Here is a 24,237-nt window from a genome sequence, read left to right on the forward strand (position 1 = left end):
GTTGACAACAAGTTTGTTTTCTATGATTTGGGACTATGTTAATTTAAAATGACTTTTAATAGGTAGAGGTTCGGTAAAATGATTGCCAAATTGCTGTCCCATGTTTTGTCAGACTGTCCCAAGTTAGAGCCCTTGACGGTACAAATCTACTTTGTAGTCATTGCATTTTCAGTCAAAGTTATGATGCCTAAAGCACTGTCTGAAATTATTTTTTTATTTGGATTATTAGTTATCAGTGCTCAATTCTGTTCGGTGGAAAAGCTTCCAACTTCCCAACAGAAAAAGTACTGTCACAAAGGATTATAATAAAAAAATTTTGAGATGTGTTTTACTTTATCATTTAATATATAAAAATTTGTACAACAATTTTGCTTCAGCCAAATATTTTTATGCTTGAAAATAGTTTATAAATTCTATTCTGTTGAATAATTTTGTGGTGGTAAAGATAAGAAAAACATAACATGAAGTCAAGTCAAAATACTCTCAAACACTCAAACATGTTTATGTATAATTTTACTTTTTACCTATTTCCCAACCCAAAATCTACCTATCATACTCAACTGAGGCCCAAAGTGAGCAGAAAAGATTTTCTACGAAAAGTAATAGTCCAAATAAGGCATATACAGTACAAAAAGTTCATAGGCTATAGGCCAAAGACTGAGCCCGGGATAATTGAAAATTCCCCCAACTATGAGTGATTATAAACGTTTCATGTTTGGAAGAGGCTTTTTCTTGAAATCCAATGAAAGTTCCAACATAAATCCAATCTCTTTTTCCTATTTTTTGCTGGTAAAAAGAAGGGGGAGTCTCACTGTTTTCTTACCAAATATCTGCGAATGCCGCCTAAAAACGAAAGCGAAAGTAATTTTTGTCCCTACAAGCTGCGCACGGCAGCGCAGCGAGCGGCTCCAGAATTTGGCTAATTGACGAAAAGAAATTTTTGATAAAAATATTGACACAGTTATTGAATATAATTCTTCGCAAACCAATTCCAAGAAATATTTTGGCACCATTTGATATGATGCAGATCATACAACAGGATAGAGATTGACCCCCTATTTATATTACAGAGCCCCTTGTTGATACCTGAGTTAATGCTATTGGGAATAGATATAAGCTGAACAGCTGATTTGAGAAGCTGAAAGGCTGAGAGTAAAAATTTGAAAAGTAGAATCGATGATTGGCCGAAAAATACCTCTCATAGTGAGCTCGTGAAAGTCAAATCAAAAAACTTTCTTGGTCAAATGTTGAACGTTTTTTGACTGGCAAATTCTCAAAAAACTTTCTTTAGGTCATCTTAATTGGTCAGGAGTTACGAAGAAAAGTTTCAATGGTAAAATTAGAACGAAGCTTGTATATGCATCAAATATAAAATTTTAACCCTGCGCTCAAAATTTAAACCAAAAATTATTTAAAAATCACCATGTGTATGAATTAATCAAAGAAAATAAAACGTCTATTAAATCGAGATTCCTTTGTAAAAAATATTTTGATTCCTTATTTTTTTTTTAATTGGAAATTAATATTTGTCATATCAATGTTATGTCCCTCAAGGATTGAACGAATCGTTTTTTCGTCGTGTGAAATCCAACGCCAGACTTTCATATCATCATAATCATCATTATTAATCTGACACTTCCAATGCTCCAAGACGATTGGTTTGTTATTTGATGTCAATCGTCGTAAGAAATCAATTATATCAGATAAGAAATCAACCGTCTCTTCATATTCATCATCAGTTCTTTGAAATTCAACCTCGATTGAAACACGAAACGAATTTGACATTTGCAATAACTCATTTGGTATATCGACCAATGAACAAGAAACGGAATGACAAACAATAGTTAAATAACCTGAGTAGCATTCGAAGTACGATTTATTGTTGAAGCAATCTTCATTCTCCATCGCAATCTCGATATTCGTCTGAAACTCCTCACCAAGCGATGACAAAGTAATAAGACGCATTTCCTCTTTATCATATGACGGATAATAAACGTGAAGAGAGCCAGTGATTACAAAATTATTGTCAAGAATCAGTTTGACTATTGTTAGAACATCAGTACTTTCGATATACATATCTGATATTGTAATTGGTTTTGTATATGATGACAATCGCCTTAAAAAGTTAATTGCATCTGTCATGTTACAATCCTCCAATATCTCGAAACCAATGCTAACATCGAACGATGTCGATTTTGTCAACAGATCGTCTGGTATTTCTGCCAATGAAAGGGAGCATACATTTATATCTAAGTCCCCTCTCCGACACTGGAAGTAGAGATCATGTAGTTCGTTTTCATCGATCTTTATGACTGTCTTAAATTCTTTACCCAATGCCGATAACGAAATGAGATGCTTCTCATGCGCACTGTATTTTGGGTCATCTACCACTAGTTCACCAGTCTTTTTTATTTTCAATTCATTTATCAAAGTGACAATATTGTGAGCATTGAGTCCATTGACTTGAATGTATGGTACTTTGATTCGTTTATTGTAGACTAGCAATCGACGCGAAAAATTCACTATATCAACAACGTGATCATCGTTGTATTTATCTTCAAAAAAAATTTTGAAATCAATCAAAGTTGACTTTTTTAACATGTCATCTGGTATTCCCTTCAGTGAAGAAGGATCAGAATGTATTTGTAATTCGCCTTGTTTACAGGTAAAAGATTTTGCACGCCCAATTTTGATGACTGTCTTATATTCATCACCTAATGCTGATAACGAAATGAGATGCTTTTCATGCTCACTGTATTTTGGTTCAACCACGTGAAGCAAATCGATATTTTTAATGTTTAAATCATTTATTAAATTAACGATGTTTAGAAAGTCTTTATAATTTCCCGTAACGATGATCTCTGCTGATGCAAACGGTGTTGGGATGAGATTGTCACGCGATTCTTTGTATAACGTCAGAAATTCGACACAATCGTTCTTAAAGGTTTTGATGAAAAGGGTATCATTATTTGCAATCATAGATGATGGTATTTTGAGAAATTCACCAACAAATTCATCAAATGTAAAGGCTGTTTCTGCTTTGGAATCGGGCTTTCGTGATTGGTGAATTGCTTCCAGATTTTTATATAGTAGCAGAAAAAGTTCATTTTCTTTCATTTTCAACATGCGCTGTATGCCCAAAATGGTTGGCTTGCAACTCGATAATTCTACATTCCCGGAGAATGGTTTGATATCTTTTGTGACACAGATCTGAAGCCCAGTAAGGAACTCTTGCAGAAAAAGGTGACGGAATTGAAAACTCGGTTCCAAAAGGTTTGAAGAATATTTAGATAAAAATCCAGTTTCTTCTAATGGTATTGGAGAATTTAATAATGAAATTTCCGATTGTCGGAAAAGAATTTTATTCTGCATGTATGTTGTAGTAGACAGCTCCATTAAACATAACAAGACTTTAGCTACATTTTTGTCTCCTGCAATATCCCTCACAGTTTTGTAACCTTTTGATTTTTTATTGAAATGATCTTTGATGAATATTAATGTTGCGAAGAAAGTAAGTTCTGTCTGAGTATTAATAGGGGCTTTTATCAATTGTTCTTTGTAGACACTACAGATGCTGTATAAAAATACTGGCACACGAGCCATGATCTGTAAGTCATATGATTGCTCGATTCTTTTTTGAACCTTTTTTGCCTCGTCTTTCTGTTCGCCAAAAAAGTTTTCGATATATTTCCGGATGTTTTCGTCATCAAATCCACACAGTTCAATATTTTTACGCCTGGTTTTAGGGAGCTGCTTTTTGACGAATTCGGAAGCTTTTGGTCGTCCACATGTGATCACTTTATGGTTGGGAAGCCAAGCTCCTTTAGGGTTGAGTAATTCGAAGACAATTTGATTGGTCGTTTTAGAAGTTGACAAGTTTTCAGAGAGATATAAATCTTTTAACTCATCAAGTCCATCTATAACAATGAGGACTCTCTCTGAAATTTCCTTTAGATCTTTAAATGAAATATTCAAATCAGGATATTGCAGTTGAAAAAGTTCCTCAAGACTGTTAAAACGGTTTGAAATAATGTTTAACTTTCGACAACTGAAATGAAACATAAATTCAATACTAGCTGTATTTGTAAGCTCTCTTTTCGCCCATTTATAAGTGAACATGTCAAGGAGGGTCGTCTTTCCGATTCCTGCAACTCCTCTCACGAAGACAGCCTCGTTATCAGAAGGAAGTATTTGATTAATATCTTTTGTAGACTTTTCACGTTTTTGGTACTTTTGCTGCTCAATCAGAGCAGCGCGATCAGAATTCGACCATTCTTTGTCAACATCTGCTGATGGTAATACAACAAGATCAATATAGACGTCTTCTCTTTTAGCACTAGTTGTATCTTCAGTGTACGGGGATAAGGGTTGTTCTACGAGACAATCCTCCAATTCGTTATCGTAATGTTTGCGTAATCTATCGGATGTAGTTTTCAGACCTAGAACGAGAAAATATATCATTCTATAGCCTAAATTTCACTTTTTTTTCAAAATCTGGAAATCCTATCTCAAAAAGTATTTCTCATTTAACTATTCATGACCAAACCAAAAGTCGACCTCTTTTTCTATGAATGATTAAATGCGTTCGAAGTTGGCTCAAAATAGTCAACGATGGGCTAATTTTCAGGAGTTTTGGTTGTATTATATGTGCAAATTTTCATCAAGCGAAACAAAATTAAAGGTTGATTTAGGAATACCTTTGGTGATCAAAGTTTTCTTTTTGATATGATCAATAATATCATCTTTTCCGATCATTTCAAGTTCTTTCTTAAGGTCAAACCATGCGATGTTTTCCAATTTTTTTGACATTTCTTCTTGAGAGCCATTATCATCTATCCCAAGGCTTTTGAGAAGTTTCTTTGATTCTTCGTGTGTCAATTTTTTCGAGATATAATCAAGAACCTCCTCCAAGCAACACGAAGCTAAAGAAAAGCTAAAGATGTTTGTTCACTGCGATCTCGCTTTGGGACATGCTGGAGTTTTTACAAGCTCTTATTTGATTTGGTTGGTCGTTAACCGATAATAAAACAATTTTGTTACTTTTTTCTAAAGAACGCGTCATCTCTATCACTTCAAATGACCAATTAGTGAAGTATCTTGTAAAAACTCCAGCTCATCCCATTATTTTCTCTTTTCTAATACAGTAGCTGTGAAAACGTTCTGTAAAATTTAGAAACTTTTTCAAATGAGTCAGCATTCCTTTCTATAATTACATTTAATTGTAGAACATGTTCCCTATTTATTAAGTTACACTTATTTTTAATTGCGCTTCCATGGTAACCTGATTGATCAATTAACAGAAAGACACAAAATAAGAGTGAATAAATCACGAAACAATTTTTTATAAAAATTGTTTCTATATCTTTTTAAATTTGACCCTATAATAAGAAAACTCGAAATTTAGACCTTATTCAGATGAAAGTTTAACAAGACAAAAAAAAAAAAAAATAAGCCCCCCGAGAGTATACATCAACCCCCCCCCGAGAGTATACATCAAACCCCCCGAGAGTATACATCACAGTAAAGGTCGAGTTTTCAATCAATTCATTCGATTTTAGGTTGATATTGTAGGCAAATCTATTTGTAAAACAAAAATGCTGAGATTAAATCAAAATATTTAATTTATCCATCAAAATATTGAAAAGAAACTTCATGATTGAGAAATTAAAAATTATCAGTGTAATTAAACTTCCATTAACTAAGGGTGCTTTTTCACTACGCTAGATAGATAAGTGGTTCTCATCAACCGTCCTTTTCATAAATTTCTAAGGGTTGTAAAAAATATACAATGAAGATTCGTGCTTAACATCAGATTTTGATCGCTTCATATCAGCATTCCAGATTTAACGTCGAAAATTGGTCATTAAACCTTTTGTACTCCAAGAGAGGGGTAGACCTCTCTTGGCTTAATGACCAATTAAACCAAGATACACCGAAATAGATTGTTTGCAATAAAATAGCAGACAGAGGTATTTTACTTCTTTGAATATCCATTCAGAGCATCAATATTTATCAGCAGTGAAATGGTTTGGTTTTTGCATAAAATGAAAGAACTGCCTCCACTATTGGACAACTGTTTATAAAAACGACTGACTTATATAACTAATTTCAATTAAATTTTGTCAACCATGCTGCAATTAACTCCAAATTCAAAGGGTCGTAAACGCTTTGACAAATGTTTTGGGAGTCAGTAATGTTTTCCTATCAATTTTCTTTGTTTCAGCTAATCGATTTTCGCCAGACAGTCTTAGTGAAAAATCACCCTAAGCTAATCTTGTAAAGCGAGAGATCGCCGTGGTTCCCTCGTAGAAATCTTTTGGGGTTGGAAATCATCTACACGCCTATTTATAAGAACATCAAAAAATGAAAACTTTGGATGTTCTAGTTTTTAATTTTACAATTTTAAGAGTACTTTCTGTGCAAATTCCTAATAAATTGCGTGTTTTTTTAGAGCCCATATAGCCTTTAAGTTTTTAACTTGTTCTTAACATTTCTTTTATCGACCGGTCCAAAATGAATAGAACATAATGCATATTGCATAATGCATAATGCATAATATTTGAAAAATGTCAATTTTAGAGGCTATAATAAAGAGAATTTGAAAGATAATACTTTCAACAAAACAAATATACCATTTTCTACCAGAAAATAAAGGGTAGAACGCTGTAAATTTGAATTTTGGATGATGAGGAAAATCCATGATCCACTGAAAATGCTTGTCGCCATTTTGATTTTCATAGTTGTATTTTACAGAACGTATTACAGTGTAGAAAAAACACGAGAATATCTCCTCCGTATATTACTTTTCTAACTCAGAGATCTTTTCGAACAACTGCTAATAAATTTTAACGGGTTTTCCTTCTTACAAAGCATTAACCATGTTGAACCATGTGAATGCTTTTTGTTAGATAAGCCAATATAAATTAAAGAGCTTTATGCGAAAGCTAGATAAAAAAAAATAGACTTCGAATCTTTTTACAATCGAATTTTTTATGTGTTTACCTTTTTTGAGAAAGAAGAAGGGGGAAACCTTTCTGATCTGTTGCATCTTCTTATTATTTATGCTGACGGAAAACCCTTTGTTGTTATGATTCAAATGTTTTCTCTTTCGTTCGAATTCGAAAAGTAAATATCATGTTTGGGGAAATCCCTCCGGAATCCCTCTAATTGGAATTTTACTTAAGAAAGAGGTTTTCGCGGTTTTAGCCTCTACAAAGGAGAGTTTTAGAAAATATAAAATCTTTCTGTAATTACACAATACTATTATGCATTATGCATTATGTTTTATGCATTATGTACCCGTCGTTTTTTTTATCGGAAAAAAATGTCATGCATGTAAATTGGCTATATTCGGGTTGTTTTTTTTGGCCAGAAACTTTAGGGGGTAAAAAAGGCTCAATTAAAATGTCTCCGAATCTAAAAACTACACTATTTATCATGTTTTAGAATAAAAACACCAAGGCCTTCGGAAAAATCATACGTGGGGTTTGGAAATGACCATACACGCATTGAATTTCAAGATTTTATCCCTTTGTTTGAGTACAAGTTACAAGTATAAGCAAAGCTCCAACCAACCTGGAGTCGATTTGTCTGATTTGCCATTGTTGAACATCACTGTGTTAGATGTGCTGGTGATTTTTGCTTTATTTTCATTTATGTAGGAAGAATCATCTCTTGAGACATTTCCATTCCCTAAAAAGATGCGCAAAATATGGTTCAATTTTCAAAAAACTTTCAATTCCTATGAAATGAGATGATTTTACACTTTATCAAAATTAAAGCTATATACAAATCACTTTCTATTCTTAATTTTAAGATTTAATATCTTTTAATCCTCCCTTGTCGCGTTTACACTAGAAGGCCTCGTTAATTAAATTGTTATTATAGAATCTTTCATGTTTTACAATACATTGTTAACCGGTTACTTCAAAGCGGGCTACACGGCTTTTTACGCAATGCAAATGGTTCTTTTCGCATGACGACGGGCCTACACTGCCCAGAGTTGCCCGTCGTTAGGAAAATTCACTGTGACATCACTTTTTCAAAGGAAAATGAACAATGCGTTGACATCATTTCTCTCATTTTTTGTTTCTGACGTCAGAAAATAAAGCAATTTTTATCTCTTTTCCCTTGTTTTTTCGTTTTATTTCGCTATTTTTCCTGGATAAAGCGCTAAAAATCAATCGAAGCTGAAGGAAACGGTTAACAAATACAATAATAACCGGTTTTTCGGGCTGTACTTAAAATATTGCCCTCGGTCAACGCAACAACTTTGCAAGCTCGGACGTTACTTGACCTCGGGCAATATTTCTTAGTACAGCCCTCACTAACCGGTCATATACGTAACAAAGATTCGAACGCATTGCATTGTTACTTTTAATTGACGAAGAGTCGTTAGCTCTATTGTCATAAAAGGGGGGGGGGGTAGGATCGTGAATTCTTTGTATTTTGAAAAGTTAGTTAATTTAAGTTCATTGTTTCAACGTTTCAAGTTGCTTCAAACCTACACCAAAGAAACAAAGGAAATTTTTACTTTCGGTTCTTGAACGCTTCATGTGCATCAGCAAGAAGTAGTAAAAGTTATTTTATTTTATAGACTTTCCTTATTCTATCAACAAAACATTTTTATGCGTTAAGGCCATTAGCTTGAAACTAAGTTACTATTATTAAATACTCGCCAGTTATTTTTGAAAAATCTACAACCTTTTGTCCCAGATTGTATGCAACGTGAGCTCGTATGGTATAGAAATGTAGACGGTTGAATATAGAAAATCCATATTTGCATTCGGATAATACCAAAACACACAACCATCCACAACGAGCCAGAACCACCCACCACCACCCAAAACCAGCCCAAAAAAGGCACAACCATCCAAAACGAACCCTTACTAGCCAGAAAAAGGCACAACCAGCCAGAAAAAGGCACCAACAGCCACAACCACCCAGAAACAAAGAAAGACCCATTCACGATCAGACAGAAAAAGAAACAACGGGCAACAATCAGCCAGAAAAAGGCACAACCTCGTTGTGGGTGGTTGTGTCATTTTCTGGCTGGTTGTGCGTTATTCTGGCGGGTTGTGGGTGGTTGTGCCTTTTTTCTTGATGGTTGCGTGTTTTAGTATTATCCATTTGGATCCCGTAAAAAAAATTAATTATAACTTAATAAAAAAGAAACGTGACCAAAAGAAATCGTGTCATTTTTATTGTACTTCTAATTCGATTCTCTTCTAGACTAGTCTAATTACCTTCAGGGGTTCTGTCATATTTCAGCATAATTTTCCACAATTGGTTCTCCGCCTGGTTGATCGGCACTCTAGGTTCTGGTTCATGTTCGCCCCAACTGTTTAAGCAATGGAAATGACGATCGATGACAGATTTTACGAAGATGCAATGCGGATTGTTCTTTGGGTTAGGGTTAGGGTTAGGTTTGTATACAAGTACGTACATTGGGTTATGATCCGCTAAAAAAAGATAATGAAAATTCACAATGTCTAAAGGCCAGGGCAAACGGATCCAATATTTCATCCATCACATACCAGTTTTCGAATGCTGAATGAAATGTTGAACCGGTTTTTACCAATGTAAAGTTTTCAAAATAGGGAACATCTGATCCAACTTTTGCGGGAAGATCAAAGACAAAGCAAAATGTTGCTGACCCATTTTCAAAATTCTCAAAATAAACGCTGCGCTGGAAAGTCAGCCCTAATACCCTAAAAGGTCCCTTTTGAGCTCAGTGGCAAGCCATTACATTCCTTAGATAACGCCCCGATATTCGACAGAACTCGACCAATTGCCTAAGCACGGGTTTCCTGCACTTAGGGTCCAGCGAATCTGATCTGGTTCAAAGATTTTCACCAAATTTCGATATTTTCTGTGTTTTTTTTGGGTGTAAATGGAACAGTAAAATTGAATAAATAATTCAAACAAGTGGATCCAAGGTCTGAAAAGTAGGTCAAAAGGGGGTAAGTTTTCACCCACATCAGAGCACTGGTCCCTAGCACTGGGGATGTGAGTTCGAATCTGGTCCGGGTCAATATTTTAACGAAGTTTTGATATTCTATTTTTTTTGGGTGTAGAATCCAAAGAAGTTGTCCGAAGTCCTGAAAATTTAGCAAAATGCTCGGGAGAGCACCCAAGTGGTAGTCTGAATCGTAGACCTCTACAAAAGCGCAGACCTCTTCAAAACCGCAGGTAGTATAAGGAGTACGAAACCGTTAGTTGATTCCAAGATCAGGCGGGAGAGTTTGCGTAAATTTTTTTACTCGGGGGGGGGGGGAGAAATTGCAAATCATGTCCATTTTGCTGATCTGTTTTCTGTTGTCAGAACACCGAAAATATAGAAAACGCCGAGGTAATTTGTTCCGGTCTGTAAGGTTTTTTCTAAAATTTTAAAATCAAACTATCGATTTTCATCGACTCAGCTAAAATAATAAAAAAAGACTTCTATTTGAGAAAATTCGTAACTTCCCAACGAAAGGTTTCAAATCAATAAACGTCTTCTTTTATTAAAACCCAGTTTATAAGAACATTGAGGCTGAAATTCGTCGAAAAATTAAGAACATCGTAAGAACATGCCCAACCTCAGTTTTGAAAAAAATGACAAGAAACTACAATTTTTCTTAGGCATGGATTTTCTAAAATCGAGAGTAAAATATTGTCCAAATTTTACCAATTTTAAGTGCTCTTTATTTTGCATTGAGAACACATTTAAGAACATTTTAGGCTGAAAATTGCTAAAAAAATAAGCACATCCAGGCTCAGCCAAATTTTAAGTGTTCTAATAAAAAAAAAGGTGTAGAGCACCAGCTAAAGTAAATTAACAAAACATCGGTTTTTCTGGGAGTTTCTAAACATCGACCAGAAAATGGCGACCACGACCAGCGACCAGATAAATTTAGATTATCGAGTTTATCTGCTCTCTCCACTATAGAGAATATTTAAATCAAGTCCTCAAAATACTGAAAAAAATTAATTTTTTCAAACTTCTTGTTTATTCTCGTTACTTCTAACCATTTTTAAGTTTGTTTCGATTTTCTACCTTTTTTCGGGACACCCTGTATATTGAGAAATTAATTGACAAATAGTTGAAAATCGATGAAGGGATCAAATGAGAATTAGCTGTGGAGAGAATTTAAGCAAACCTTGTCCTTGGATGTTGGGTTCCAGTGGTTTTGGTGGCCCACCTGGGGGTTGCGAATGACCTATATTGGGCTTCGGGGCTTCATCAACATCTGTTAATAAAATTGAAATTTTTATTAAAGATAAATGAATAAGTATTCAGCCAAGTAAGCATTATACACCTTTTATAAAAACCAAAAGACTCAAATTTTGATAATTTATCAAGAAAAATGGTAAAAGCCTAAAAAATAGCGTTCACTTTTGTTCTTCAGTGAGAATTTTTAAGTTTTCCGTCTTTTTTAATACTTTCTATCCTTACTCTTTTAAGCAGGTGTGAAAAAATAGTCAAAATTAATTTAGTTAGTTTATCAATTGTTAGTCTTTTAAAACTCAAGAATCACATTAGAATATCTGAAAAATCAAAATTGCAAACTTTTAAGAATCATGCGGCGTATTTCGAGTTATGTGTTTCTTATAAAATACTGTTAAGGCACATTTTAGAAATTATTTACCCCGGGGTGGGCACTGACTTTAACGGTCGACGGGGACGTGCTGCTGGAGTTTGAAAAATTGACCCTGTCAAATATAAATGTTTGGTGAATTTGGGACCCTGTCAGAAAGAAACATTTTCGTATAACGTTAGTAAGCAAGTATTTGCAAACAATATTTTATAGTCATTCTTTGCTGTCTTTATCTCAAAATATCAAGTAGCCAATTATTTTGAAGGGACACTAAAATAATTATATTATTATAAATTTATCAAAGATTTTTCCATTTACACCCTGAAATGTGCCCAAAATGACTAAAAGTAGACGAAAATTGAATTTTTTTAATACCACCCTGAAAATTGTCAAAAAGTCGACCATGTCAGATACACATCTTGAATTTAATTAGTATTGGGACCCTGCCAGATCGAACTTTGTTGTCCGAATAATGTTCGACTAAGTTCGGTTGTCGAACTTTAATTGAATACTCGCAAAAAAATCTTCTAAAATATTCTCTTCAAAATATAAAGTTCGATTAAGTTCGATTAAAGAGATCGATCTTAATCGAACTAAAAAAACCTTAATAGTTCGATTAGTTTGATCGTTACATTAATTAGTAGGGGGAATTTTGTTCGACTTTTTGGAATCGCTTGACTGTTTTGTTAGAAGCACTTGTTATACATTTTTGGAAAGCTAAGGGGTAGGGGAATCGAAATTACTATGTTTCCAATCTTTTTTCGGACACTTTGGTGTGATTTTCGGACAAATATGACGGTCTCAGGCAAAAATCATAGGGTTAAAAATTAATGAAAATTTTAGCTCGAGAAAACGGAGACCTGTTGTATATTTTTGGAAAGCTCTCAAAAAATTAAGATTAGAGATATATTGCAAGTATAGGTGATTTCTGTACCTAACTCGAAATATTAACCCTTGAAAACAGTGTTTTTCAGCCAGAAACAGCTATTTTGTCCAATTTTTGCGCTTTTTGAAGCTCAATATCTCGAGTTAGGTACTGAAATCACCTATACTTGCAATATATCTCTAATCCTATTTTTTTGAGAGCTTTCCAAAAATATACAACAGGTCTCCGTTTTCTCGAGCTAAAATTTTCATTAATTTTTAACCCTATGATTTTTGCCTGAGACCGTCATATTTGTCCGAAAATCACACCAAAGTGTCCGAAAAAAGATTGGAAACATAGTAATTTCGATTCCCCTACCCCTTAGCTTTCCAAAAATGTATAACAAGTGCTTCTAACAAAACAGTCGAGCGATTTTACAAAATGCCCTCTACTAAATTGAACTTAATCGATATTTGCAGAATTTAATCGAACAGTAATTTGAGAAAAGCCCTTCAAACAGAATTTTCGTTGAATAGCCGATATCGGCGTCATTTGAGAACTCAGATTTGACCCACGAGAATTGCCCACAATGCTTTGTGCTGAAAGAATTTCACCGTGAACTTTTTTCCGCGCAAAGCATTGTGGGCAATTCTCGGGGGTCAAATCTGACTTTTCACGTTAAGCCGATATCGTCTATTTGTTGAACGGAGTTATTATTGTCGAATTGTCGAACATTTTCTGTCTTCAAACTTTGTCTACGGAGTTTTTTGTCGAATTTGAAGAAGATTTCTTGTGGTCGAACTTTATATGCTTCGTCAAACTTAATGGAATACTCACAATTTTAGCGACTTTTGTAAAGTTCGATCAAAGAATTTAATCAAACTGTTGTTGTTCGATGAGTTTGACAAAGTTATAATAGTTTGGTAATCGAACTGTTCAATTAATTACGTCTGGCCTATAAAAGTCATGGGCCATAACATATTTTGCTAGGTGCGATGTGTCATGGTGGTACGTCATGTTGCTTGCGGTATAGTACCATTAGTCATTAACCTTGGTTGCTGCACATGTGACTGAGGTTTCGATTCTCACTCACAGCGGTTCACTTGGCAAGTGAACGAACCTTCGCCCGGGTTAACCCAAAATGCAAGTTAAACATAACAAAAGTTACCCTTGCCGCAACCATTGAAACGTGGTGTTAAGTTATTCTGATTTGTGCTGGAGTATTAATTATCCAACATGACATTGCACCTAGCAAAAGGTCCATTGAAGTCAATCAATCAAGATGATCTAACCCAAAAGTAAAATTGATTCATGCTCAATTGAAGATTAATTTTTTCAAAATGAAAAATTGAGCAAACAGATGCATATTTAGTTAGGAAAAGTGTGTATTTAATATTTTCTTGACATTATTATCATGCTGAAGTTTGTAGACGTATGACGCGAATATCCATTCTCGCGCAAATTTCTTCCCTTAACCCTTAAGGTATATATCAAGTATCGGAACCAATTGATTTGTCATTGATTAAAAAATGTATCAAGTGGGCGAGTCTGGTTTAAATGAGAAATGGAAGTCAATCAAAGTTCATTAACCTGCTTGAAATTGATAACGTCAATCAATAAATCCTAAAAAAATGTAAAACTCCATGTCTCAATGATATGGATCCGAGGTAAACAACAGAAGTAACAAACTTTTAGTTTTGAGGAAAGAAATTTATGCAGAAAGAAGTTGGTCTTAAAATTTACCAGAAATCCAAACTTAATTTCCACCCATGTACTTAACTTTCTAAATTTCTGCTCTTTCGAGCTTTAAAACAGTTATTTTTCTTATCTAATAGCAATATTTTGCCAAAAACACCCCAAGATGGCTAAACTAACCTCTTGTCATATTTATTTTTCAAGGCATCAGCAAATCAAATGCCCACCAAAGTTGATTGTGTTTGATTTTGTTTGATTGAGTTAGTATTGTATCTAGCATCAATTTTTTAAAGTCTGTCATTTCAAAAATTATGTGGATACTTAACTTTTTAAACAATTTCCCAGCACCAAGTTATGCTAAAGTAGATAGTTAATACCGTTGGAAAGATATATTAGAGGTGAAAAATCTAAACGATTTAAAGGTTTTTTAAATTTTGAGAACTATGAAGAAAAATGAAAGATTGAAAAAATGAGGATTTTAACTTTTTGCTTGTGATTACGTGACACTATATAGAGTATATTTGAACATTGGGGATTTCGAATCTCTATACAGAATTTACAGCCAAAATTACCAAAATAGCGAAATATATACTGTATACCTTCAGCTTTTTTATCTGTTTTGGGTTGAATTTTGGATATTGTATTGTTTTTATGCTTTATCTACTAGGTGTTAATATTTTGATATTTTTTAAACAATCAAAGATATTATGTAACTTGGACACTGGGACAGTTCACTTTTAGGTGACAATAACAGGGGGGGTGCAGCAGTTAGTACAAGACATCATGCCTACTAACTGCTTTCTCGGAAGAAGTTAGTAACACCACCACCTTGGTACACTTAGTACAGTTAGTACTAACTGAATTTAGCCTTGAAAAAGGCTTTTGACCTTCATAAATTCAATAAAATCAAAGAAAATAAAATTTAATATCTTAAAAATGACTCAATTTTCCATAGCTTTCAATAGGAAAAAACAACATTTTAGAAAATCAAATTTCTATTGCAACCAGCAAATTGTTTTTAAGATTTAAAAAAAAAAATTCGAAAATTTGAAAAAAAAATCTACTTCCCAAAAAATTTTTTGGTAAAATACGGTCTTTTTTTTTAATTTTCTCACAAAATCCTATTTTTTACACACTTAGTACCAAAATTTGGCAAATTTTTAGCAGGGGACCACCCTTTTTTGCAGTTAGTACATCTGAGTACTAAGTGATTTTATCCAATTCATCTGGCACACCACCACGGTACTAACCGGCATGATGTCTTGTACTAACTGCTTCACCCCCCCCCCTGACAGTAAAGCTGTTTTCTAGCCCCATTCTATTTATTGCATTCCATTAATGGTGAGGGAGGACTTAATCAAACCTAGGTGTCAGGTATGGGCTAACCCTAAGGTTCTGTTTTTGACCTTCCCAAGTCTCTAAATTATTTAAGATACGAAAAGTCAAAAAATATCTAGAGGGTTTGAACATTTCTAGAGAATGTGCTCTAATAATCACTTTTTCGCCTTTTCTCTTTGAGGGTAACTTTACTCTCCAAAGGCAACTTTATTCTCTATCAGGGCCAGTTTTCTCAAGTCAGACCTGGCATTCCCCAACCCTAGTACTCCCTGGTCGTTTAATATGATTATTTCATCTATGAATAATCGAGCACTATTATACGAAATTCTCGAGTCGTCTTGTTAAGTTTGTTTCGATTTTCTGCGTTTTTCGGGACACCCTGTATATTGAGAAATTAATTGACAATTAGTTGAAAATCGATGAAGGATCAATTAATAATGAGCTGTGGAGAGAATTTAAGCAAACCTTGTCCTTGGATGTTTGGTTCCGGTGGTTTTGGTGGCCCACCTGGGGGTTGCGAATGACCTGTATTGGGCTTCGGGGCTTCATCAACATCTGCGAATAGAATTGAAAATTTTTATTTAAAGATAAATGAATTAATATTCAGTCATGTAAGCATCATACACTTATTATAAAAACCAAAAGACTCAAATTTTGATAAATAATCAAGGATAATGCATAGTTCGCCCCAATCATTTAAGAGATTATGTCTGCAAAATAGGCAAGCAGTGGTGGATATTCTGAATGGGGTTTAAAATTTAGGACATTTAGGACAGAGGCTTATAAGGAGTATGGCTAAAAAAACACTCCACATAGCAACTATTTACCTAATATTTCGATTTCCATTGGTGTCTCATCTTCTCTTTTACGTTTTCTTTGTTTCCTTTTATCCCCTCTCGTGGACGTTCTTCAAGCAGATGAAGAGCTTCGTTCCAAGCTGGCGAGTTTATTTCTAAATATTTTGTGTACGATTATCTTAACGAGAAAAAAATCTTCGCTAAATAAACATTTTGGAAACCAAAGGTCGTTGTTCGTGAGCCTCATTTAATTCATCATATATAGTCATTATAAAAAAAACCTGGTCTGGCAATGTATTGTTTTAGCTTTTTGTTCAATTTTCTTTTGTTAAAACAAAAGACAAGTTGCGATTTGCATAATTTTTGATCAAATTACCAAAATCTCCTTCTGGGATTGGTCTATTTTCTAATCACATGATCGAAAGGTTTGCAAAATAAATCGATTTCGGTACGTAACCTCCATCTTTTAACAATAAAAAGAGACAAAAGCCTTCAAGACCAGTGTTTTTATAATGACTATGTTTAAATATTCAAGGAAATCGCAAAAATTCATCAGGGCCTTATCAGCCCTTTTAAAACAGGCCCCGATTAGCATCATTTCAAAGTACTGTAATATGTGAGAGAGTGGTCCGCCAACCGGAGCAGATTCTCTTACAGAGAAAATTTTCTTTAGAATGAATCCGTGTCATGCACTGAATAATCAGGATCTGCTCGGAGATTAGAAATGATGCAGTTATCATGGCACTAGTAAAAGTGAAAGAATAAACAAGAAAAAAAAACGTTAGAATTTACCTGAAACTTTCTCAACAAATAGGGTTATCGTGTAATGTAGGTTCTTCCCATCTTTATCCTTTTGTTCATCCATAACGTGAAAACTCCAATTATCATATTCACTTGGCCATAAAGCACCAATTGTACGATCACGATTTATTATGGCGCCAATGACCTCTCGCTGGTCAAAATCATAATGCTTATAATCAAAGGCATGCTGTGTGACAGCTTTGGCGATAGCATGACGAGTGCAAATTGAAGCGTCACCTTGGTCGGTGGTGGTAGCTGAGTGCCCAGGTACATCTTGATTGCTCATCGTTCCTTCATGCTGCTATGCAAGTAGACCTGAAATTATATGATGTTTTCTTAAAAAACAAGCTAGATGCTGAATGGACCTACCTGATGATGAAAGTTAGATAGCAATGCAAGGAGAAAAATGAAAAAAAATCAGTCAGAAAATATAGCGTTTAGCGAAAATGCATAACGCAATAAATTCATCATTGATCCATTTTACATCATTGTGCAAAAAATCAAAAAAAAAAATGAGTCAACATTGAGAAAAGCTATATTTTCTTATTTGGTTATAGGGAATTTCCCCAAAATACGAAAATCCGTTTTTAGGGCGAATAAAAACTTTCCGGGAAAAACACTTCAGCCATTCTTTAGAGAATCTTGCCCTCCATCTTTGTACAAAAAATCAGAAAAAAGTAATGACAGGATTTTGCACGAAGTCCAAAAAACCCTATTTTAAGGCAGTTTTTGGCCCAAATTTGCCCGAATATATTTTTTTTCGAAAACCGGGCTCCGTCACATTTTAGGCATTACCATTTTGCATCATTGTGCAAAAAATCAGAAAAAACTAATGAGCCAATCCTGAGAAAAGCTGGTAACAGACGGACGGACGAACGAACGGACGGACAAAGGTAAAATTTATAGGACCTCCAGGTAGGTCCAAAAAATGAAACAATAACCAAGCGACGGGCAAAAAAATCTGCCTGAGGTTACTACTATGACAGTTCCATCAATATGCCAAAAAAATTTTGTTCAACCACCTTCACTTCAAGATAGGCCACCATAGAATGAACCTCCTTCTGTAGGATGAACCATATTCATGTGGCTTTCAGCCTTGCACTCCATCACAGACTGTCACAGAGCCTATTTGAGATATTTTACTAACTAGCCCAGAGAAAAATTTTAAACCTTTATTATTTGAAGGCATGCTTTTTTTAATACTCAAATATAAAAAAATTAAAAAATTCTAACTTGGTCATTAGTCAAAAAAGTCATTAAAATTGATTAGCCTCTGCGATGGAGTGCAAGGCTGAAAGCCACATGAATATGGTTCATCCTATAAAAGGAAGTTCATTCTATGGTGGCCTATCTTGAAGTGAAGGTGGTTGAACAAAATGTTTTTGGCATATTGATGGAACTGTATGAACCGACAAGTAATCCCTCCTATGCCATTAATACCAGTGGATATCTTACGAGACTTGCAAACACTAAATTTTATTTTCTGCTCCTACTTTATAGAATTTTAAAACTTATCAGAGTTAGTCTCTCACCCAGGGGGGGGGGCAATCACCCTGACAGCCGACGGGGAAAGAAAGAAAAATTTCTCGCCCTAATAAGTGGCAAAAATACCCAGAAGTAAATGAAAAATAGAAAAAACTTCTAACTTCTGACACCCTGGAACCCTGTCAGATATCTTCAGAAACATAAAAGGAACCTCGACCAGTGGCACCTTCGCAAATTTTTTCCCGAAGACGGGCGGAAATATCTTTAATAGTCGGAAATATCATAGCGTAATGGTCGGAAATATCATTTGATGGTCGGAAATATCTTAAGGTCAATGCCACTTTCTCTCCCTAAAAAGCTTGTCTGGCACACACAACAAATTGGCCACACAACAATACCTTTACTACCATCTTTGTTTACATTTTTTTGCTGATGAAGCATTTTTTTAAAGCGCAGGATATTTCCGACCATTAAATTTTCATATTTTTTAGAGTTTTGGATATTTCCAACCATCAAAGGATATTTCCGATCATCAAATGATATTTCCGACCATCAAAAGATATCTCCGACCATCAAATGATATTTCCGACCATTAAATTTTCAAATTTTCAGAGTTTTGGATATTTCCGACCATCAAAAGATATTTCCGACCATCAAAAGATATTTCCGACCATCAAAAGATATTTCCGACCACTACGCTATGAAATTTCTGACCATTAAATAAAGATATTTCCGCCCGTTTACGGAAAAAAAATTTGCGGCACCTTCCTGTACCCAATTTTGCCTAAATGCCTCCTAGCCTAGAAATCTAAGCTAGTTTGATTCAGTCACTTGGATAAATCTGATGCATAGTGTCCTCCTGGGTTGGTTCCCCCCACTAAAAATCAAAATTTTTCTCCATTCCCCCCTCTTTTATTTCCCCCACCATATTTCAAAATTTTTCGGTTCCCCCTCTTTTTTGAATTCCCCCAGCTATTTGAAGATTTTGCGGTTCCCCATATGGTTAACATAAAAATGCCTTAAATCAAGTTTGAAATTTTGGAAAGCTTGAAAAAATAGCCTTGAAAGTGCTGAAAAAATGAAATTGTATTGAAAGTTGGTTTATCCCAAAAGATTTGCTGATTTTATTGCTTAAACAGGTTTTGCAACAAGATCACCTTGAGATCAGTGAAGTTCCCCCAGTCAAAATCTCCTAAATTTATGGTTTTCCCCCCTCTTTATTTTCCCCCAGCAAATTTCAAATTTTTCATTTTCCCCCATACTTTAAAAAAAGGGCCAAAATCAGAATCCCCCCCCCCCTTTATAAAGGGGGGGAGGACACTATGTGATGGTTAAGTTGTGACTGAATAAATAGCTTAGGGACAGTAAACTCGGTAGCTTATCAACTGACAACAACGACAATTCAAATTTCGCGGCGAGGGATAATGTAAACTCACATAATTTGCATAATTATTCGTCGTTGACTTAATTCGTTTCATATCAAAAATATGAAATCACACCACACACAGAACACATAATATCAAAACATTATTTAGAATTTTTTTATTTTGTCTTTTTTTCTATCTTCTGATGATCGGCTCTTATTGTAAGATTAGATAAACAAACTCTCCGTCTTACAGTTTATGCGCTCCTTTTGTAAAATATAAAATGAAATTCTATTGTAAAGTATGCCGATGGAGAGTGAAAGAAAAATTTGTTCATCTTTTTCAAAAAGTTATGTTCGTGTTTTATGCGGCTAGTTCGAAACACGGGTCACGGGTCACGGGTCCGGGTCACGGGGCACGGGTTACGGGGCACGGGTCACGGGGCACGGGGTGACGGGGCAGCTCAGATCAAAGTAATTCAAACAGAAAATGTTTTAAAAACGCTAAAAATAATCAAAAAAATCAATTTGAAGGTGTTTCATCAACGTATGACTGTTTATAACGTCAAAATCTAACCATGTGCTTTCCACGTGCTTTCGAAGTTTGCGTCGTGTACAACGCAGACCAGAAAACACCGTAACATATTACATACATATAATAAGCTTAATTATCAATAATACACTTTTAATGCTGTATGCATGTTATATGTTATACTTAAGTAATATACATATTACAATTCCCATCGCCTGAAAAGCGAGCTTTCTCAAGAAAATGATAATACGGCTATTGTTAAATCATATCTTATTATATTCCCTCCATCACCTTGAGTATGAATATAATTTCAATGGAAAATAACGTAGAAATGATGGTATTTTATAAATGTGTCAATATTTTCCACCTACCATTATGAATTTTTAATAAAAATGACGTAATTATATTCATATCTCTAAAACCACTATCTTGCAGCATTTAATCGTTTTAAAACATGTCAGTCTATATCCAGTCACATGATTAGCATCCTATTGAGTATGAAAAAACATTTTGCTGTAAATTGGTTCAGAGGCCTTATATTTCATGATTTTGACAATATTTTTGTCATTCAATATTATTTTGTCAAAATTTGTGGGTGACATATTATTTAAAATTTTTATGATAATACTATTCGTCTATAATTGTTTCAGACATACTATACTAGTAGTTTTAGTACTATTATATGTGTTATGTAGTACGTGTTATGAATTATACGTCATGATATCGTTATATTTTTTCCGGTCTGTAAATTGTATGCCCCGTGCCCCGTGCCCCGTAACCCGTACCCCGTAACCCGTGACCCGTGACCCGTGTTTCGAACTAGCCGTGTTTTATGGAACAGTCAACAAGAGACAAATTCGTTTCTTGAGTGATAATTTTGTGATCTGACATATAAAAGTATTTTGTATGATTTTTACAAAGCACATCTTAAAAATAACCTTCAACAAAATAAATCAAAATTACTTTAGACTAGCAGGCTAAAATACCGTATACAAAACAATGTAATCAATCCCCCTCTAAAAAAACATTTTCTTGGGATTGAATTCGTATAGCTGTCACTGAAAATAAGCACCGACAGTTTTATGTTCTTCGAAAACGAAAGATGTCATTGTCTATAAAATCGAGCACAAAGTCTCAAATTCATAAAACAACAAGAAACCACAACCAGTCAAAAACCAAGAACTGTCTATCATCTATCCATTACAGTATAATACAATATCATGTCATGCAATCCAATCAGAATACAAAAATACAGCATAGGATCTGTACAAGTACTCTCTCTTATATATTAGTCCAAACACTGTGTCGTCAAACCAGAAAATTGTCGTTTCAGTTAATTTTCTGAATATAAACGAGATTCAAGGATCTATTACTAAAATAGCAAGTTTTTCGGAGTAAATTTTCAATTTGTTCAATTGATTCCTAAGAATCGATGAGTCGAGAAAGGCTAGGAAAAAACAAAAAAGAGCTGTCATTTTACTTACCAAATTTAATATCTACAACATTTCAGTAAAAAAAAGTCTAAGATGGCAGATCTTACTATTAAAATGTCCCCCAAAGGAAAACAATGAATTTTAGGTCAGAATTCAAATAATAAAACAAATCAGCATTCCTTGTTATATTTTTCAAAAGAAATTTCGAATTTGAAAAGTCTGGTAAATTCGGATTCCGAAAATTAAATAATCTGAATTTTGAAAAATAAAAAAACAAATCGGTTCCGAAAAATCGAAAAATTCGGATTCCGAAAAAAAAAAATCGGAATTTCAAAAATAAAAAATTCGGAATTCCGAAAAATTAACATCCGGATTAACATTAAAAATACTACACTTGAAGATGCTGTAAAAATCTTTGGAAGTAATGCTTGTAGTTCTTTTCAACAATATAATAAGATATCTATTTATATAAAACAATATTCAAAAGTATAATAGCTTCTAAATTGTTCTAGAAATAACAAAATATCCAAACACTTCCCATATTTTCTAAATTTGACGAACAAATTTGGTCATTGTCGTCAGGGATCATAAAATTGCACTTAGCATAGAGAATTCAAGTCGAATTTTGCTACGCCACTCATACTTTAGAAAATAATAGCTTGCATGCTTTTGAATTTTAGGTTATTTAGGTTAACTTTCAAGAACACCTGTACAAGTTCTTTTTTTAAGAACATCCAAAATTTTGGAAGCCTTGGATATCTAACTTTTAAAGCCTAAAAATATTCTTAATAGGTTCTTATTTTCCCAATTTCGCGTTATTTTGTCCATTTCGAAATCGGGCGTTTTAGAGTCCGCAAACCCTTAAAATGTTCTTAGCATGTTTTGAACATTTTGGCCATCGAAGCCTTAGTTCTTATATAGATTGTTCTTATAAAAACGTGTACTAACATAAGAATTGACGCCTTTGAGAGTGCATTAGCTAGGCTTAGTTTCTAAGTAATAATGTTTGAACATTTCAACAATTCAAGAATCAAATGTGGAGCAAGATGTTGTTTTTATTGCCAGCTTGTACCCTCACACGCGTTTTTCTTGTCACACATATCCAAGAGTTTACAAGAAACACGACGATCGGATTGGCTAGGTTGTAATTAACGTCAGAGGAATCTTTGATCATAATCGTTCCAAGTCTTCCAGATTTTTTTTCGTTAGAAGGGTGATCGGACAGACCGATTTCGGTTACAGATTATCAATTCGAAAATGGCCATTTTGGATGTGCGTGTTTGACATTCAGCTGTAAACGAAAAAAGAGTATTATCAAAGATTAGTATTTGTGGCACGCACGTTCATGCTGTATTCAAAATGTCAGAAGAAATTTGAAATGTTTTCCTCGATGGGTTTGGGTAGCAATTTTACACAGCAATCAAGCAATCAGCCAATGGCAAAGAAAAAGTTAACAAAGTCAGAACATGGTTTGTCAAAATTCTTCAAAGAATATATTGCAAATCTCGATTAAAAACTTTATGAAACAACAGAAACAGGTTTTTTCTTGACAAAATCTTTTCAAATTTACGAACCGGTCAACCACAAGTACTTAAAAAGGTGAATATATAATATAATTGCGATCTTACCATTTTTTTCAGATGCTAAATTTCTTTTCTGAATTCTTCATATCACAGCTACACAAACTTTCGTGGCTGATAGTAATAAGCAAAGTCTTTTCAGTTGATTAGATTAAAAATATAATTCTCAATAACCCCCGTTTTTATCTCCTCTCAGCTATTTGTGCATAGATCGAACACTGACAGGGGGGTAACTAAAATTCTTTATTAATAACAAAAGGCTCTGTTAACGAATTTGACGCCTTCGCAAAGAATACAAGAATCACGAAAAAATTAGCTTGTGTGAAGAAAACCAATAGTTAATTGAATTTAAAATCATTCCGAAATACTTCAAAGTTCATAGGTGACAAAAATGTTTTCTTTTCTTCTCGAAAAACAGAAGATGTGTTTAATCATGAGGTTTCATTTACGAAAAAGTTGCTGAATACTGAGTATAAAAGTAAAGCAAAAGATATGAATCAGAGCGGGTTAGAGCGCTAGCATGTTTAAAAAGTCTGCTCTCGTGGATTCAGCCTTTTTAATGACACGAGGTCAGAACTGTGTTTTTATCGAAGAAAACATGCTACAATCAGATTCCATCTGGAGCTCGACTGAAGCACTGTCCCACCATCAGAAAATAATAATAACAAAACCCGGATGCAAGGCCGTGACGAACAGAATGACTGCTGTAAGTTTTCTCGTCACACTCACATATTTTCACACCTTAAATTTAAAAGAATTCAGAATGCAG

At 34.2% G+C, this 24,237-nt stretch overlaps 1 protein-coding gene and 1 long non-coding RNA gene across 2 annotated transcripts; both read right to left on the reverse strand.

Moving 5' to 3' along the window:
* Window positions 1-1,219: 1,219 nt before the first annotated feature.
* On the reverse strand, window positions 1,220-9,455 carry LOC136804498 (uncharacterized). The gene is made up of 4 exons (XM_067061394.1): window positions 9,246-9,455; window positions 7,576-7,692; window positions 4,698-4,922; window positions 1,220-4,439 (listed from the first exon to the last, which is right to left on the reverse strand). Exons 1-4 carry the CDS (start codon window positions 9,445-9,447, stop codon window positions 1,498-1,500), a joined length of 3,486 nt encoding a protein of 1,161 aa, XP_066917495.1. The 5' UTR covers window positions 9,448-9,455; the 3' UTR covers window positions 1,220-1,497.
* A 1,692-nt stretch (window positions 9,456-11,147) lies between these two features.
* LOC136805503 (uncharacterized) lies at window positions 11,148-18,130 on the reverse strand. The gene is made up of 4 exons (XR_010846453.1): window positions 17,067-18,130; window positions 16,305-16,429; window positions 15,943-16,032; window positions 11,148-11,231 (listed from the first exon to the last, which is right to left on the reverse strand). It is a non-coding gene; the product is annotated as an uncharacterized lncRNA (long non-coding RNA).
* Window positions 18,131-24,237: the final 6,107 nt, after the last annotated feature.

This window comes from Clytia hemisphaerica, unplaced genomic scaffold (assembly GCF_902728285.1).
Source record: "Clytia hemisphaerica strain Z4C2 unplaced genomic scaffold, Clytia hemisphaerica genome assembly, whole genome shotgun sequence".
Taxonomy (NCBI): Eukaryota; Metazoa; Cnidaria; class Hydrozoa; order Leptothecata; family Clytiidae; genus Clytia; species Clytia hemisphaerica.

Coding starts and splice junctions, on each gene's coding strand:
- LOC136804498 (XM_067061394.1), bottom strand. CDS start 9,447: ATGTACGTACTTGTATACAAACCTAACCCTAACCCTAACCCAAAGAAC. Junction 4,923..7,575: donor ATCAGACAAATCGACTCCAG/GTTGGTTGGAGC, acceptor GCTTTTCTTTAG/CTTCGTGTTGCTTGGAGGAG. Junction 4,440..4,697: donor GAAAACTTTGATCACCAAAG/GTATTCCTAAAT, acceptor TTCTCGTTCTAG/GTCTGAAAACTACATCCGAT.